This window comes from Scyliorhinus canicula, chromosome 1 (genome assembly GCF_902713615.1).
Source record: "Scyliorhinus canicula chromosome 1, sScyCan1.1, whole genome shotgun sequence".
In the NCBI taxonomy this organism is placed as follows: domain Eukaryota; kingdom Metazoa; phylum Chordata; class Chondrichthyes; order Carcharhiniformes; family Scyliorhinidae; genus Scyliorhinus; species Scyliorhinus canicula.
This window is the reverse complement of record NC_052146.1, coordinates 134525292-134543586: the sequence shown is the minus strand read 5'-3', so window position 1 is coordinate 134543586 and position 18295 is coordinate 134525292. Positions and strand designations below refer to the sequence as shown.

The window sequence follows — 18295 nt, the reverse complement described above, 5'->3', positions numbered from 1 at the left end:
ACAACTTAAACCTGAGTAAGAGTGAAATCTTCCCCGTGAAACCGCAGGGAGGAGGAGCAGAGCTAGGAGACTGCTGTTCAAATTGGCCCAGACCAAATTGCTCTACCTGGGGATCCAAATAGCCCATGACTGGACATGGATCGACAAGTGGAACCTGGTGAGTCTAGTGGAGGAAGTTAAAAAGAACCTGCAGATGTGTGGCTCGCTCCCACTCTCTCTTATAGGGGGACTGCAGACAATCAAGATGAATGTGATGCTCAGGTTCCTCTTTCTGTTCTGATTCCCCTCCATTTACATTCCCAAGGCCTTTTTCAACACGGGTGATAAGTTAACCACGGTTTGGTGGGGAGGGGAGGGTGGGGATTGCAGAAAGATTTTGGGGATTGATCAAAGAACCGGGAACGGAGTAGGTGAGGATGGAGGAGAGTTCCTGTGCAGAGACATCCATCCGAACACAAGCCACAACCGCACTCCCATTCCCCCGGTCAGCTATTCGAAAAACCCAGTGGTAATAGCCACGTTCCGAATGTGGAATCAAATGAGGCAGCACTTCGGACAAATCGAAATGTCCACCATGGCCCCATCTGCAATAATCACAGGTTCACTCCCACAACAATGGACGCCTCCTTCTAGAGGTGAAGACAGGACAAGGGGATGTACATGGACGGTAGGACAAGGGGATATACACGGACGGTAGATTTGCAATCCTGGGGGAACTCACTGAGAAATTCCAACTCCTGAGAGAGAATGACCGAAGGTCAAAAACTTCCTCTGCAAGGAAACAATGACAGACTCCCAGATACCAAGATATCCATTATTAGAAAGACGACGGAGTGCAGGCGACCTAGGGGTGGGAACTGTGTGGACTGTGTGGGCTGGTTTAGCACACAGGGGCTGGTTTAGCACACTGGGCTAAATCGCTGGCTTTTAAAGCAGGCCAGCAGCACTGTTCGATTCCCGTACCAGCCTCCCCGGACAGGCGCCGGAATGTGGCGACTAGGGGCTTTTCACAGTAACTTCATTGAAGCCTACTCGTGACAATAAGCCATTTTCATTTTTCATTTCACATGTATGTGATGTGTTGGGCAGGCTGGGTCGATGTGGACTGCACTTGATGCAGTGTAGCGAGAGACAGACCTCCAATACTTGATAAGATGCAACACGATTTTATTTAACGTCTTAACTATTATACATGTTCAACTGTGGGTTGACACTATGCTGACTTGACTGGAGACCTGGTACTTGCCTAACCAGACTTACCAGCTACCACATGGTGTTTGCACTGGCTAGCTCACGAACTCTGACTGTCTTAGAGGCTGGGTCCTGAGAGAGCGGGAAACCTGGTGCCCTCTGGCTTTATAGTGGTAGTGTTCTGTCTGGTGATTGGCTGCTCTGTTTTGTGTGCTGACTGGTCATCCTGTGTGTCAATCACTGCCTGTCTGTACTCCATTATATACATAGATGTATATTATGACAGTATGGACAACTGTGAGCTCACTCCTAAATGAAATAAAGGAAAAGTGGGAGGTAGAACTAGGCAGGGAGATAGGGGAGGCACCTGGATCGAAGCACTGCACAGGGTAAATTTCACCTCCGCTTGCGCAGGGCTGAACCTAAAGCAACACAGGGCGCACCTAATTGAAACATGAATGAATAGTTTCTTTCCAGGGGTGGAGGACAAATACAAACAGTACCAGGGAGGCCGGCTAACCACACCCACGTATTCTGGGCATGCCCCAGACTTGTCGGCTATTGGACATCCTTCTTTGAGGCCATGTCCAGGGTTGTAGCAGTGAGGGTGGAGCCGTGCCCACTAGTTGCCGTCTTCAGGATATCCGAGGAGCCAGAACTCTTCTTGGGGTGGAGGGCCGACATCCTAGCCTTTGCCTCCCTGGTCGCTCACCGAGACTCCTGCTCAGCTGGCGATCGGCAGCACCACCCAAGGCTGCAGCCGGGCTGTCAGACCTGGTGGAATTTCTCAGGCTGGAGAAGATAAAGTTCGCCATCCATGGGTCGGAAGAAGACTTTCAACAGGACATGGAAGCCGTTCACCAACCTGTTCATGGCCTGCAACCAATAAAGTAGGGGTTGGGGAAAGACACATAGCTAATCATGGAACAAGAAAGACAAAGAAAGTGGGAGTTGGGGGATGCACCCAAGAGAAACACTGGAGATTGGCAGAAGGGAGGGAAGCTAAAGGAGACTGGTTTGCTGGCAAATTAATGCCTGAGCCACAATGTACATTAAACACTGTAAAAACATGTTTTGACCATGTCTTGCAATGTAAAGTTTGTAAGAGAAGTATTTTTATTAAGGGAGGTTAATGTTACGGTTGTCGGTTGGAACTTCCTCTTTTGTTTTATGTGTCTTGTTTGGACCTGTGAATTAGTAATATAAAATGTTAAAAGCTCAATAAAAATATTTTTTTTTTAAAAATAGAGGTGGGATGGAGTTGTGTATGATAGCTATTTTTCTTGTTTAATGACGTTTTTTTGTTAAAAGTAAATCAGCAGTCCTGTGGCTCTGTTCATCCATGTCTCAAAACAAAAAATATTTTGGTGATCTATTGAGCCAGGGTTCCATCCTGGGACCTGATTCTCTGGTAGTAACATCAGCTGGGATTGTAACAGCATGTAGATGAGATTGAACACATGTAGAAAATGTCTCATTTGCATAAAGGGATTTACTTGGGTGCTTATATTTTTACTGTTCCATTGATGCTCCAGATTTAATATGTTTGTGAGCTACTCATTATCATGGCTTATATCTTGTTGCATACCGCTTTGAATCTGGTAGTTTTCATTCTACAGTCTTAATGCAAGTATGATGGTTGGCTGGGTTACTATCAGGAGAAGGTTTGATGGTGGTGGTGATGAGACAGGGAGGGGGTTTGCACAGGGGATCGCAATGCAAAGCTTGCATTGCTGCAAGCTCACTTTTCAATTGAAGTGTGCATGGCTGAGAGCGTCATGGGCTTTTCTGACTGGTGGTTTTGTCGGCTAGGCACAAATGGTACATTCTGATCTTCCTCCTCCAAGGATGTAGGGCAACTCCCCTTTCTCTTTTGTCAGTTCAACTACTCTCTGTAGTGCCATGTTATGAAGGGCACAGCAGACTACAACAATTCTGGAGACTGTTGTTGGAGTACAGTAAAGGGGGCCTAGTCTATCAAGATAGTGCAACCTCACTTTGAGCAAGCCAATGGCCTGCCTTCCCTACCTGAAAATGTTGACATTTTTGCATTCAGCGCACTCAGGGGCAACCAACTGTGCTAATTTGGAATTTGTTTCATCACAGTCAGCAGGATTTTTCCACCTTTCACATCAAATGGCAAAAGGCACTCAAAACTATCCAAAGCAGTCAGCAAAATGCAATGCAAGTAATTGTTTAAATAATGTCTAATTCATTCAGTTTTTTTCATTTAGTCCAAAAAATGATTCCACTATCTAGTACATGTTTGAGAGCACCCATCAGTTCTTGTTGTATTTTAGTCTTGGGGTCTATACTTTCCACACATCCATCCACTTCTCCTGGTCTCGGGGTCTAAATTCTTAATTCTCTCTCTGTCTCATGCTCTCTCCAGCCCTCCAGGCTTGATCCTACACTCTCCAAAATCTCCCCTCCCTTCTCTACTCTCTCCTCCCCTCTCCCTTCAGCCTCCACACTCGCCCCCCTCCAGTCTCGAGGCATTGGGCCCCATCGATGACGGCAATTCTCAGGTCCTGCTGATATCACCCAATACAGGCCCTTCAACCTCTCTCAACTCGCTCCTCACCTCGGTCGGCCCTCCCCATCTTGACTCCTCCCACCTCTTGACCCTCCCCCACCAATCGCCTCCTCCCATATCACTCTTGTCCAAGGGTTGGAGGGAGCAGAAGGGGGGAGCAGGTGGGGGTGAGAGGTTGGGGGGAGCAGGTGGGGGAGAGAGGAAGTGAACTGGGGGCAGCACGGTAGCATGGTGGTTAGCATAAATGCTTCACAGCTCCAGAGTCCCAGGTTCGATTCCCGGCTGGGTCACTGTCTGTGTGGAGTCTGCACGTCCTCCCCGTGTGTGCGTGGGTTTCCTCCGGGTGCTCCGGTTTCCTCCCACAGTCCAAAGATGTGCGGGTTAGGTGGATTGGCCATGCTAAATTGCCCGTAGTGTCCTAAAAAGTAAGGTTAAGGGGGGGTTGTTGGGTTACGGGTATAGGGTGGATACGTGGGTTTGAGTAGGGTGATCATTGCTCGGCACAACATTGAGGGCCGAAGGGCCTGTTCTGTGCTGTACTGTTCTATGTTCTATGTTCTAACTGCAATCTGAGGGGTGGTGGGTAATGAGGGCATTTACTTGCCTCTAATTTAGACGTTTACACCTATCGAGGTAAATATATGGGTGAAAGACCTCCAAACCGTGGCAGGACCAGAAAATCACACCCTCCATTTCAGACACTACGGCCAGGGTTTTCCTGAAAGGTTTCAGAATCTCATAGTCTGTGTTTAAATTGGGGTCAGAAGCCTGCATTGTGGGGAAAGTAGCCCCGCATTCTTCCTGAATCTTTAAAGCCCAATTGACCTCTTTTTACCAAGCTTTTGTCATATGACCTAATTATATTTCAATGTTCTATTGGGAATGAATGTCACCGGATTGGTGGCTGATTAAAGTAGCACACATTTTCAAAAAGGAGCACACAACTAACCTGAGAAGACTGCATGCATTACTCAATAAGATGAGTGAATGGGGAGTGGACGTGCGTGTGTATGCATTTAAAATTTTGCATTATGGCATCCATTAGCCAACTGTGTTCTCAAGAAGGCTGCAATGGAAACAACTGATAAGGGGCGAGATTCGCCATCCTGCCAGCCCCGTTTTCTTGCGCGGCACACCCTCGCCAGCAGCGGGATTCTCCATTCCCGCAGCCAGCCAATCGGTTTTCCCATTGTTGGCTACCCCAAGCCATTGGGAAATGCGTGGTCATGGGTGCGTTGCCAGCAGGGAGGAGGATCCAGTCGACAGAGAATCCTACAGTAGTTGGTGCAGGTGTTATCAGTATGAAGTATTTAAAGATGGGACTTCTGTTTAATTAGTCTAAAAGGATGGGGCATAATCCTCATGTTCATTAGTTGTGAGTCGGCCTTTAACTCTGTTGGTAGTGAAGCGGCAGGTGGCGGAGTTCCCGCTGCTGCCGCCTAGGGGGGTGCAGGATAGGGTGCTCTCGGGGACGTGGGTCGGTGAGGGGAGGATCTCGGCGATTTAGCAGATGATGCAGGAAGAGGAGGAGGCCTCAGTGGAGGAGCTGAAAGCGAAGTGGGAGGAACAACTAGGGAAAGAGATTGACGACGGAACGTGGGCGGATGCCCTGGGGAGGGTGAACTCTTCCTCTTCTTGCGCACGGCTCAGCTTAATTCAGCTGAAGGTGCTGCATAGAGCGCACATGACTGGGGCCAGGATGAGTCGGTTCTTTGGGGGAGAAGACAGGTGCGGGAGGTGTTCGGGAGGCCCAGCGAACCACACCCACATGTTCTGGGCGTGTTTGGCTTTGGAGGGGTTTTGGAAGGGGGTGGCGGGGACCTTGTCTAAGGTGGTCGGTTCCAGGGTGGAGCCGGGCTGGGGGCTCGCGTTCTTTGGGGTAGCATCGGAGCCGGGAGTGCAGGAGGCGAGAGAGCAGGAGGCGAGAGAGGCCGATACACTGGCCTTTGTGTCTCTAGTAGCCCGGCGTAGGACTCTCTTACAGTGGAGCGAAGCGAAGCCCCCGAGCCTGGAGGCCTGGATCAATGACATGGCCGGGTTCATCAGGCTGGAGAAGGTTAAGTTTGCCCTGAGGGAGTCGGTACAAGGGTTCTTCCGGCGGTGGCAGCCTTTTCTCGATTTCCTGGTGGAGAGGTAGAGGGTAGTCAGTCTCAGCAGCAACCCGGGGGGGGGGGGGGGGGGGGGGGGGCGGGTTCGAGATTTGTTAAGGGGGTTTGATTTTGTGACTGTGTGTTTGCTTTTTCTTTTTCTTTCTTGCATTGTTATTAGTTATTAATTTATTACTTTGTATTGGGGGGGGGATTTCTGTTTCTGTTTCCGTTTAGTTTTAAACCTTGTTTACTTTAACTGTTGGGAGAAAATTTGTTGTTGAAAAATTTGAATAAAAATGATTTTTTTTAAAAAACTGTGTTGGTAGTGCATGTGCTCATGGGCAGCACGGTAGCATTGTGGATAGCACAATTGCTTCACAGCTCCAGGGTCCCAGCTTTGATTCTGGCTTGGGTTACTGTCTGTGCGGAGTCTGCACATCCTCCCTGTGTGTGCTCCGGTTTCCTCCCACAGTCCAAAGATGTGCAGGTTAGGTGGATTGTCCATGCTAAATTGCCCTTAGTGTCCAAAATTGCCTTTAGTGTTGGGTGGGGTTACTGGGTTATGGGGATAAGGTGGAGGTGTTGACCTTGGGTAAGGTGCTCTTTCCAAGAGCCGGTGCAGGCTCGATGGGCCGAATGCCGCCCTCCTGCACTGTAAATTCTATGATAATTCTATAATTGAAATGGTTTTGACATAGCCCTTTTCCTTTTTTTTTTCAGATCTCGGAGATCTATGTGAGTGGAGAATCAGGTGACATGTCGGCCAAAGAAAAACTGCTGCTTTGGACACAGAAATTGACTGAAGGTTACTCTGGGTTAAAGTGCTCCAATTTCACCTCTAGCTGGAGCGATGGAAAAGTATTCAATGCTATCATCCATAAGTACAGGTGAACTGTTACGATTGGATTTCAGAAATAAGGGCTTGAGAGATTTTGGTGCGTTTTCGTTAGCATTGTCAGAAGATACATGGAAGCTGATGAAACAAACAAACAAACAGGAGTGGGCGATTCAGCCGCTCAAAACTGTTCCGCCGTTCAGTTAGGTCATGGCTGATTGTACCTCAAGAGCATTTCCCTGACACTAAAACATCTGGATTGCTGTGCATATATGCAGGGAGGCGCAGTAGTTAACGCTGCTGCCTCACCGCGCCAGGGACCTAGGTTAAATTCTAGCCTTGGGTGACCGTGTGTGGAGTTTTCGCTTTCTCTGCGCGGATTTCCTCCGGGTGTTCTGGTTTCCTCCAACGGTGCAAAGAAGTGCGGGCTAGATGGATTGGACATGTTGAATAGCCCCTTAATGTCTAAAGATGTGTAGGTTATGGTGATAGGGCGGAGGCGTGGGCCTAGGTGGGGTGCTCTTTTAGAGGGTTGCAGACTCAATGCACCAATTCTGGACTGTAGGAATTCTATGGTTCTGTGTTCAGTAAAGTGGGAAAATTATGTTAATTATTTTCTGGTTTGATGTCCATTTTATGATTAAATCTGAAAATTTAGATCCACCTTTTTAGCCTCACCCCCTGATTTATTCTCACCTCTGATTTATCCTTGATCTCCCAGATTAATGTAATTATGTGTGAAATATTTAAAAGCAGACCAAAGCAAACTGTCACCATTGCCCAGAAAAAGCTCTTATCAAGAGACAGAGGAAGAAAAGAGGATAATTAACTGACCTCACTTGAAAATTCTGAATCCCAGATGAAACATTTTTATTTTTCAGATGCAACTGCTTCTTGACTGGACTTGATTGTTACAATTTTCCAGAAATCTTTAAAATAAACCCGAATGATTTAAAAAAAAACAAATGATTCATGCATGTGGGCATTACTGTCGAGGCCAGCATTTGCTGCCCATCCCTAATTGTCCTTGAATTCAGTGGCTTGCCACCTCATTTCACAAGTCTGTTAAGAGTCAACCAATCTGGCACAGTGGCGCAGTGGTTAGCACTGCTGCCTCATGGTGCTGAGGACCCGGGTTCGATCCCGGGTCACTGTGTGGAGTTTGCACTTTCTCCCCGTGTCTGCGTGGGCCTCACCCCCACAGGGGTATGTGCAGGGTAGGTGGATTGGCAATGGTAAATTGCCCCTTAATTGGGGGAAAGAAAGAACTGGGTACTCTAAATTTTAAAAAAGGAGTCAACCACATTGCTGTGGGTCTGGAGATATAAGGTAGGGATGACAATTTTTCTTCCCTAAAGGATAGTAGTGAATCAAATGGGTTTTTACAACACAATTTAAATTCCACTAGTTGCCATTGTGGGATTTAAAATCTTATCCCTAGAGCAATAGCCTGGGCCTTTAGATTACCAGTCCAGTGACAATACCATTACAGCACTGTCTCCCCTATACATATTCTATTTGTAATTAATATGTGTGTCCAATTGGCATTTTGTTTTGCAGACCAGACCTCATTGACATGGAGAAAGTTTCACTTCAGAGCAATCAGGAGAATCTGGAGCAAGCTTTTGCAGTTGCTGAAGCACTTGGTGTTACAAGACTGTTGGACCCAGAAGGTACACTGTTGCAGAGATTATACTGTACAAGAATAGTGTTTCTCCTATCTGTCATATTTGGGTTATTCTTCTATAAAAGTGGGTGAAATATTCGGAGTCTCAATTGCATTGAAAATATTTTTCTCTTAAATTTGCATTAATACCCTATTGTTTTAGTGGTAGCCTTTTGCAAACCTATCGCTGCTGTTATACTTCTTCCAGTCGAAACAAGGAGAATGCATGAGTTTTCAGTTCTCCCTCCTCACAACAATTAAAGGGTAGTGATGACCTATTACTGAACCAGTAATTGAAAGACCTGGACTAATAATCCAGGAAACAGGAGTTCAGTTCCCACCATAAAATTTTGTGATTCTGAATTCACTTTTTAAAAACAAAACCTGGAAATTAAACTCTGGCATCAGTAAATATGATCATCAAATTGTCAGATTGACATAAAAGCCTAACAGATTCACTGATGCCCTACAAGGAAGGAAACCTTAGACAATTTGTACTACATGGGACTCCAGTCCCACACCAATGTTGTTGACTTTTGCTGAACTTTGAAGTAGCTGAGCAAGCTTTCATCAAAAATAAATGCTCGTAGAAGAATGCCTACCATCACTTTCTCAGGGCAATAAATGCAGGCCTTGGCAGCGACACCCACATCCTGAGAATAAAAAGATAATTTGAGATTGGGATCTTCCACTAATGTGTTTAAAACTTACTTTTTTATACGTTGTCACACAAATGTAGTCGGAACTATTTCTTGAGCGTGTTTTCCTTAAAGGAAGCTACCAGAAGCATTTAGTCTCTCAGCTATGGAGTTGCTGATATTGTTCTCAGTTGAATTAACATAAGTTTGTTCTTTCAGACGTTGATGTTCCATCTCCCGATGAGAAGTCAGTCCTCACCTATGTCTCCTCCATATATGAATCATTCCCTAAGGTCCCAGAAGGAGGTGACGGTATTAGTGCAAATGTAAGGTTTCAAACTTCCATCTTAAAACTTTCATGTCAATGTATATGTGGTGAAAACTGGAATTTTCAGTCTAAGTGCAAGGAGCAACCGGAACTCGTCACGTGAAACTGTCCAGTTGGATTTGCTAATGGATCAAATTATATCGTGCAACACCAAGATTTTCTTGAATTGTCTTGAAAATTGCACAATGTGTTTAGCAACTAGAGAATTTTCACACCTCTTATCCAAATAACCTGTTTATTGATTAAATGCCCTACTTTCATCGAGTTTATTAAAACGGCATAAAGCACAGCACAGCACAGCACAGAAGGAAGCTATTGATCCCATCTACGACATGCTGGTTGTGTCGCCCTTGCCCCTGTGAAGCAATCTAGTTGGTCCCATTATCCTGCTTGATCCTATAGCCCTGCACCTTTCTTTCCTTCAAGTGCCAGTCCAATTTGGTTCTTATCCTCTGCATTGAATAAAATTAGTGCTTTGTGAAACCTGGAAATTTCCATCCCATACTGCATTTCTCAACATTTTTGTACTTTAAAACCTAATGGAAATTCCTGAAAAGGGGAGTAGATTTTGTGTAGAAACTGTTTATTGCACCATATAATTATTGAACTTTACAACACAGAAAGAAGCCATCTTGTTTCTTTTCCAGACAAATTGAAAACAAATTCCACTACCTGTTCTTTTCATAAAGTCTTGCATTGTACTGTGCCTAAAATATTTATGGAGTTTTCCCTCAAAAGGTACAATGGTCTCTGCTTTAGTCCTTTTGCAAAACATTCCATGCTCCAATCAACTCTGTGTAAATAAATTTCTCCTAAATTTGGCTTGTGACACCTCTTCTCTCCTTGTGTCTTCTTGACGTCTGTGCACTTAACTTCAAGTGACTTATTGTTTCCTTTGCAGCCAGGGGTCTTTCTATGTTCTATTATTGCTGTCACACTTCAATCTTACTATTCCATTTATCCTTGGCCAAGGGTGCGTGAACGCAATATCCTCAATATTTAAACAGTTTGTCATAACCTTTTTCCTGTATAACCATTTCCAATCCTTCCGAACTTTAGAATGCTTACACTCATTTAGTTGTAGCCCCAAAGTCCATTGCTCTGGACATTTGAAAGCGCATGTCCTTTAATCATAATGAGTAACATTGTTGGCCACTTTCCCTTTTGATACTTGCCTTTTGATATTCACAAGATACTCATCAATTCCAGCTACAGTGTGATTTTGATTTGAGTGAAGTCACACAGGCTGTATGTCCTAAGCATGCGTTTAGAATGAACTCTTCATCTGCCAGGAGTTCATATAAAATGCAGCTAAAAAGAATTCACAGCATAAAATAGAATAAGTATGAAAGTATTTCCAACAATTCTTTGTTATGTGATATCACACAAATGTAGTCTGAACTATTTCTTGAGTGTATTTCCTTTAAAGGAAGCTACCAGAAGCATTTAGCCTCTCAGTTATGGAGTTGCTGATATTGTGCTCAGTTGAATTAACATAGGTTTGTTCTTTCAGACGTCGATGTTCCACCTCCCGATGGAGTTCTATCAGAAAACCGCAGAATTTTAAAAGCTTTTATTGCTCTGTTGTAAATTATTACAGTTGCTCAAGTAGCCGCTTAAAACTACTTCATCACATCCTGATAATCTTTATTAGTGTCACAAGTAGGCTTACATTAGGGGCTTTTCACAGTAACTCCATTGTAGTGTTAATGTAAGCCTGCTTGTGACAATAAAGCTTATTATTATTATTACATTAACACTGCAATGAAACGATTATGAAAATCCCCTAGTTGTCACACTCAGGCTCCTGGTCAGGTACACTGAGGGACAATTCAATGTCCAATTCACCGAACAGCACGTCTTTCGGGACTTGTGGGAGGAAACTGGAGAGCCCGAAGGAAACCCACACAGACACAGGAAGAACATGCAGACTCTACACAGGCAGTGACCCAAGTCGGGAATCGAACCCGGGTCCCTGGCGCTCTGAAGCAACAGTGCTAACTACTGTGCTGCCCATTTATCATCTTGGTAAATTTGCACACTCCATGTCACCTTTTTTATAATGGGTCACCAAAAATGCACAAAGTATTCTGTGGTCTATCAAATCTTTGTGTTTAAATCCATGAATTTCTACTTTACTCCATATACTACTATGTGTGAACTCCCAAATTATATTGTATTTTTAAGCAGTTTGCTCTGTTACAGTTCAAATTGCAAACTTTCCAGTTAGTTGAAAGTCTCATGACAATATCTGCACTTTCAGAGAAGGGCGTATTTAAAGTCTTAGTTGTAATTTTTCATCCACAACATTCCATGTCTTGCCGTTATGTATAGGTTCCCAACTTTTCCAATAATGTATTGCCTCACGCTTATCCATGTTAAATTACATTGCCATTTGTCTGCCCGTTGCATTAACCTGTTTATCTCTATTTGAAGTTGTTTGATAGTCCTCCACACTGCCAAAAGTCCTACTTTTGTGTCAGCAGCAAAGTTCAAATTGCATTCGAAATGAAATGAAAATCGCTTATTGTCACAAGTAGGCTTCAAATGAATTCACTGTGAAAAGCCCATAGTCGCCACATTCCGGCGCCTGTCCGTGGAGGCTGGTACGGGAATTGAACCCGCGCTGCTGGCCTTTTTCTGCTTTACAAGCCAGCTGTTTAGCCTGCTGTGCTAAACAAGCCCCGATATGCCCATGTCCAAACAATCTATATGCAACAGGATCAAAATTGAGCACAGCACTTCCTTTTGGGGCAGATAGCAGCTGAACTTTCTCCATTCTGGGCATAGCTTGTTTACCCAATCTGTTTAATGTTGATTTGAAACGTTGCATCCATATTGCCCTGTTTCTCATCACAAAATGTACCTGAACTTTTCCAAGTAACCCCTTAGCACACTTTATCAAATGCCTTCTGAAAAATTCATATATACTGCTATCAACTTGACTGACCTTAAAAAAAGCATTACATTTCTTAAACATGTCCTGAACAAATTTGTGCTGCCTAACCTTGATTATTTGGAGTACCGCAAACCTCTTACTAATTTGGTTTCCATTTTGAATATTAAGAATTTAACGATAATTGACATTAGATGAATCAATTGTTAGATACATGGTTTATCCTTCTTTTCCTTTTAGAACAAGGATTTCATATCAGCTACTCTCCGGGCTTTTGTATACTATACTTAAAGAAGATTGAAAAATTCTGACCAAAATCTCCCTGTATTCAGTTTGTTTGATTGTGAAGTTTCAGAAACATCAATACAAACTGCTAACCTTGCCATAAATAAAAGTGCAGACTGAAATAAGAGCTGGAATATTTGGGTTGGGTTGATTCAACGATGGTCATTTATAGATGGTCTAAAGATGTACAGGTTAGGTGGATTGGCCATGTTAAATTGCCCTTGGTGTCCAAAAAGATTAGGTGGCGTTACTGGGTTATAGGGATGGGGCGGAGGTGTGGGCTTAAGTGGGGTGCTCTTTCCAAGGGCTGGTGCCCTCGATGGGCTGAATGGTCTCCTCCTGCACTGTAGATTCTATGATTCTTGATTGTATATGTTAACCAGACACTCGTACTGACTAAACTTAATTTGCTATCTACATTGAATCATTGAATCTTATAGCAAAAAAGGAATCCTTCAATTCACAATCTCATCTTTTTTTAACAGCATTATGAACTTGCTCCTGCATCTTCAAAGATTTATCTATGTGAACCTCCAGGTCTTTCTGTTCTTGCACTCCCTTTCAAATTATACCAGCTAGTTTATACTCTGCTATGATCAGGTGGCTCCCCTCTTTTCTCTCTCCTTGTTTCACCACAATAAGTTTTTAAAAAATGTTTATACTTGCTAGTTCCATGAGTGTTTAACTTTATGTGCTATGGCATTAAATGACATGATCAGACAGGTTTTCTTGTACTTTTAAAAAAGAAAAGGGTCCTAATCCAGTCTAAGTAAAAATAGTAAACAATGCTCTGACTGTCACATAGTCTCATATTCGAGGCTCACACACACACCCCCAAATAGATTAGTGTGGGGAGGATAGATTAAGTAATTAAGAGTCCAATAAAATTAACGAGATCTATGACTCTTGAAGGTTGGTCACTTGGTTGGCTTCAAGGCTGAAAGTCCTTTCAGCGTTGAGGTGGGTTTAAAATGTGCCTGTTACCTGGTCTTCTGGAGATGACTGTGATTGGTTGAGTTATTTTTAAAATCTCTGTCTGCAGCACTAGGTAGTCAAAATCAGTAGACAGGGTTCAAAAAATTTGCAAGTTGGATGGAGAGAGAGAAAAGGAAACCCTCTGTCTTTTTCCTTTAGCGTCTCAGTTGCTTGTCTTGTTCTTTAGAGATAACAGATGCTTAAAGCACACAAAGATTGACTTGTTACATGCTCTTTTCTCCAACTGCCCAGTTATCTAAAATGACCGTGGCTAGTGTATACTAATTACCTTGATTGGATTAATGCTTAGAATTCCTACCTCAGTCAGAGTCCCAATTGCCCAAGTGATTTTGTCTGATGGTTTGTCTCCACCCAGTTGAGTACCCAGATGATCGTCTGGACATTTTGCTAACGGGACAATAGCTGGCCCCTGTTCATTTTTTAAAGTCTGTTCCTGGTGCGCTGCTGTGGACAAGCTGTCTCCATTTCAGTAGTTTTGGAAGTCAGGAGGTACAGTGATGCAAACGCAAAGCCATCTTTGTGATTCCAAGTCACTGGAATCTGGCGTTAGTCTTTTTTTAAAAAAAAAATCAGTTGGCGGTTTCCAATCAGTAAATTCAAAAATCATCTTTTGAACTAAAACGTGATTTCATAGTAACTTTCTGTTACCAGTAACCCTTCCAAATGCACCACTTCACAATTCTGCTTGCCACTTGCCTCAACATTCTAACAGTCTGCCAATGGACTCCTGAAATCTGCTGCCATCTTCCTCACAGTTAACTGTGTCTCCAAATTTCATATCTAGGTCTAGATCATTGATATGTATCAAAAAGAGTGACATGGTAGCACAGTGGTTCGGGTCCCAAGTTTGATTCCCGCATGGGTCACTGTCTATGCGGAGTCTCCCCATGTGAAATGAAGTGAAATGAAAATCGCTTATTGTCAAAAGTAGGCTTCAAATCAAGTTAGTGTGAAAAGCCCTTAGTCGCCACATTCCGGCGCCTGTTCGGGGAGGCTGGTATGGGAATTGAACCGTGCTGCTGGCCTGCCTTGGTCTGCTTTAAAAGCCAGCTATTTAGCCCTGTGCTAAATCAGCCCCTGTCTGTGTGGGTTTCCCCCGGGTGCTGCGGTTTCCTCGCACAAGTCCCGAAAGACGTGCTTGTTAGGTGAATTAGACATTCTAAATTCTCCCTCAGTGTTCCCAAACAGGTGACAGAGTGTGGCGACTAGGGGAGTTTCACAGTAATTCCATTGCAGTGTTAATGTAAGTCTACTGTGACACTAATAAAGATTATAAAAGAAATATGGTCCTGGTACCAATCCATTGAAGTCTTGGCTCTATACTTCACTCTAATCTGCCAAACCATTTCTCTACTGCTCTCTGCTTTTAATCTTGTAATCAATTGCATACCCCGCTGCCAGAGCCCATGGGCTTCGATTTGGCTTACCAGTATTATGAGCACTTCCTTGAATTTCATCTGAAATTCCACATACGCAACATTAACTGTGCTATCTTTGTAAACCCTTACTGAATTTCATCGAAATGTTTCATCAGATTTGTCCGGCATGTTTTGCTTTTAACATAATTCATTATAAATTTCAAGGTTGAAGATATATTTATGTTACCCAGTATTGCAGTCGCATTCTACTGCAGAACGGGCTTTAAAGAAGCTAATCAAATGTGTGAATTTAGATGAACTACATTTATTTGTACCTGCTTTATTACTCCGCCTAGCCCTATATTTGTGAAGAAAATATAAGGTGACCATCTAAATTTGTACAGGACCATCTCTGTTCATATGACTTATTTGGAATATGTCGCTACTTTATCCCGTTTTTACAGTTCTGTATCTGGTGAACTTTATTAAGTTGTTCAATGAAATAGCAGAGGAGGTGATAAAGGCAGTACAATTGCTTAAATGTGCAAAAATAATGCTGAATTGTTGTTTACATTTGTGTTTGAGCTAATATTTTGAGTATTATGATGATTGTGAATAATTGTGTAGAATACTTCTGATTATTGTTACTGTCTTACTATCTAGGAGGTTGATTCCAAATGGCAGGAATACCAGAATAAAGTAAACTACCTCTTCCAGTGGATCAGACAACACATCACACTGATGTCTGATAAAGTTTTTCCACACAATCCTGTAGAACTTAAGGTGAACACTCCACATCATCTTGCTATTTCATATTTTAAATTAATTCAGAGTACGTTTTCTTTTGGTCCATAATGTGAAAAAGTTGCTCCAAGTATAAAACGGAAAATTGTATGTTCTACTCATCCTAATACTTATAGCACACCAGTGTTTGAGTTGTCTTTGTACAGAACCGTAGAACTGTTACTGTGCAGGAGGCTCTTTGGCCCATCGAGTCTGCACCGATACTCTGAATGAGTACCCCACCACTGCCCCGTAATCCCACCTAACCCACATACAGTTGGAAACTAAGGAGCAATTTAGCATGGCCAATCCATCTAACCTGCACATCTTTGGACTGTGGGAGGAAACCGGAGCACCCGGAGGAAATACACGGGGAGAAAGTGCAAACTCTGCACAGTCACCCAAGGTTGGAATTGAACCCGGTTGTCTGGCGCTGTGAGGCAGCAGTGCGAGCCACTGTGCCACAGTGCTGCCCATCATGTCTTCACTTACTGCTTGTATCTTAATTGATGGACTTCAGATTCCTTTGAAGTGAAGCAATTTTAGTATTTGACTTTGGTTAAAAAAAATCTGGTTACAGTTTTGACTTTTGATTAATTCTTGTCTGCATAAGAGATAGGGCAATTAGATGTACTAATTTCTTCCAAGTCTGAGTCACCAACTAACAAATATTCAAATTCACTATGTTCACTGAATGAATTTTGCCAGCTTCTAGACAAAACGCCTTTGATGGAATACTGCGTATCATCTTCAGTGCCTAATCTGCCAAGTGGGAACTAAAGAGAAAAAATTTGCGAGGCCAAATTTATTGAGCGCCAACGCTCATTGGAATAAATTAGCCTTGGTAATATTAATCCAGACAATAGATTAGCCTGCAACTGAGGCAGCTGGATCTTTTGGTTGATGGAAAAAGTTTGATTGTTAGAGCAACCACGCAGAAACTAATATGCATGACATTGTTAATTTGTTTTTTCCAAAATGTGTGAAATGATGCAGAAAGCTTTTTGGAATCAGTTGTCCAGAGTTGTCCAGAGCTTGAACTGCTGTTTCTTTTCTCTTTCTTCCTCTAGGCACTTTATAATGAATATGTACATTTTAAAGAAACTGAAATACCAGCAAAAGAAGCAGAAAAGGCACAAATACAACATTTATATAAATTATTTGAGGTAAGACCTTGGCGGTTAGTAATTGGATTGAGCATAAATCAGAGTATGATCTGATTGAGGAGGTTTAATTTTCATGATAAAATATACAATTTAAATTTTTTTTTAAATATTTTTATTGACGCTTTAACATTTTATACACAGTATGCATTAAAGGGAGATGTGAAAGTTCCAATTTACAAGTTATTTTTCGGTGTCGTCCCCTCACCAACCCAGCCCTCCTCCTTGCGCTATTCTCAGCTGGTGAGCCAGTAGACGGCTAGACTTGTCTCTATGCTCGTAAAAGATCCCCTGTCTCTGGCGGTGTTGGTATACTGCTTTTCTCATGGATAGCAGGGTAAAGTCAATTTGCAGCATTTTCCTCTCCGCCAGAAGCTCCACGATCTGGGTCTACTTTGTGTCGACCTCCAGGGTGAACTGATCAGTTGTTGCCCGGCCGCCCTCTTTTACCCATCTCTGCGGCCCTTGTAGGCAATAGTTTCTCCCCTATTACAAGGGGACATAGATTTAAGGTCAATGGTGGAAGATACAGGGGGGATGTCAGAGGTAGGTTCTTTGCCCAGAGAGTAGTGGGGGCATGGAATGCACTACCTGTGGAAGTAGTTGAGTCGGAAACCACGTGGATTACGATAGAATAATGGGATGTAGATTAATTTGTTCTTAATCTAGGACGAAAGTTCGGCACAACATCGTGGGCCGAAGGGCATGTTCTGTGCTGTATTTTTCTATGTTCTAATCACAGCCTTCAATGCCTCCCAGAACATGGAAGGTGAGATTTCCCCTTTCCATTTGTTCATAACATACCGCCTATGGCCTGTGGTGTTTTCTTGCAGAAGACCTTGTTGGCCAAGAGGGTCTGGTCCAATCTCTTATGTGGGCCGTTGGGCACGGCCTGTCTCCAACCTCACGTCTACGTAGTGTGGAGAGTGGTCGGAGATTACACTTGTAGAATATTCCTCTCTGTTTATTTCTGGAAGCACCGATTTCCCCACTTCAAAGAAGTCGATGTGGGTGTACTGGTGAGAAGAACGAAATTCCTTCTCACCTGGGTGCGTGAACCACCATGTATCCACTGTCCCCATCTGCTCCATTAACATTTCCAGTCCCCTAGCCATGCCCGTCATTTTCCCTATTTTGGGATTTGATTTGTCTGTCAGCGGGTCTTGTACACAGTTAAAGGCCCTTCATGACCAGTCACTGCATGTCTATGTCAAGGCTTTTGGGCCCATGGTCTTCTTTATAAATTATGTGTCGTCCTAGTTGGGCGCATACACATTCACCAGGACTACCGGTGCCTCGTCTAGGACACCACTGACCACGGCGTGCCATCCCTTGGGTCAGTGACTTAATTGTTGCTGTGAACACCCGTCCTCTTGCTTATCAAACTAGCTACCCCTCCGAGCCCTTGTCCCATAGGAGGAATGCTAGGTCTGTCCCACCCAGCCCTTCCTTGCCCGCAGTAGATCCTTCTCCCTTAAGTGCGTCTCTTGGAGGAAGACCATGTCATCTCTCGTACTTTTCAGGCTGGTG

At 43.6% G+C, this 18295-nt stretch overlaps 1 protein-coding gene across 5 annotated transcripts in view; it reads left to right on the top strand.

Moving 5' to 3' along the window:
- Positions 1-18295, top strand: part of macf1a (microtubule actin crosslinking factor 1a) — an 837043-nt gene that overhangs the window by 438060 nt on the left and 380688 nt on the right. For all 5 annotated transcript variants that reach the window (XM_038800586.1, XM_038800577.1, XM_038800561.1 and 2 more), the window contains exons 6-10: positions 6538-6704; positions 8213-8325; positions 9176-9282; positions 15483-15602; positions 16673-16768. In XM_038800586.1, coding sequence (XP_038656514.1) covers positions 6538-6704; positions 8213-8325; positions 9176-9282; positions 15483-15602; positions 16673-16768 — 603 coding nt within the window. The remainder of the gene's footprint in view (positions 1-6537; positions 6705-8212; positions 8326-9175; positions 9283-15482; positions 15603-16672; positions 16769-18295) is intronic.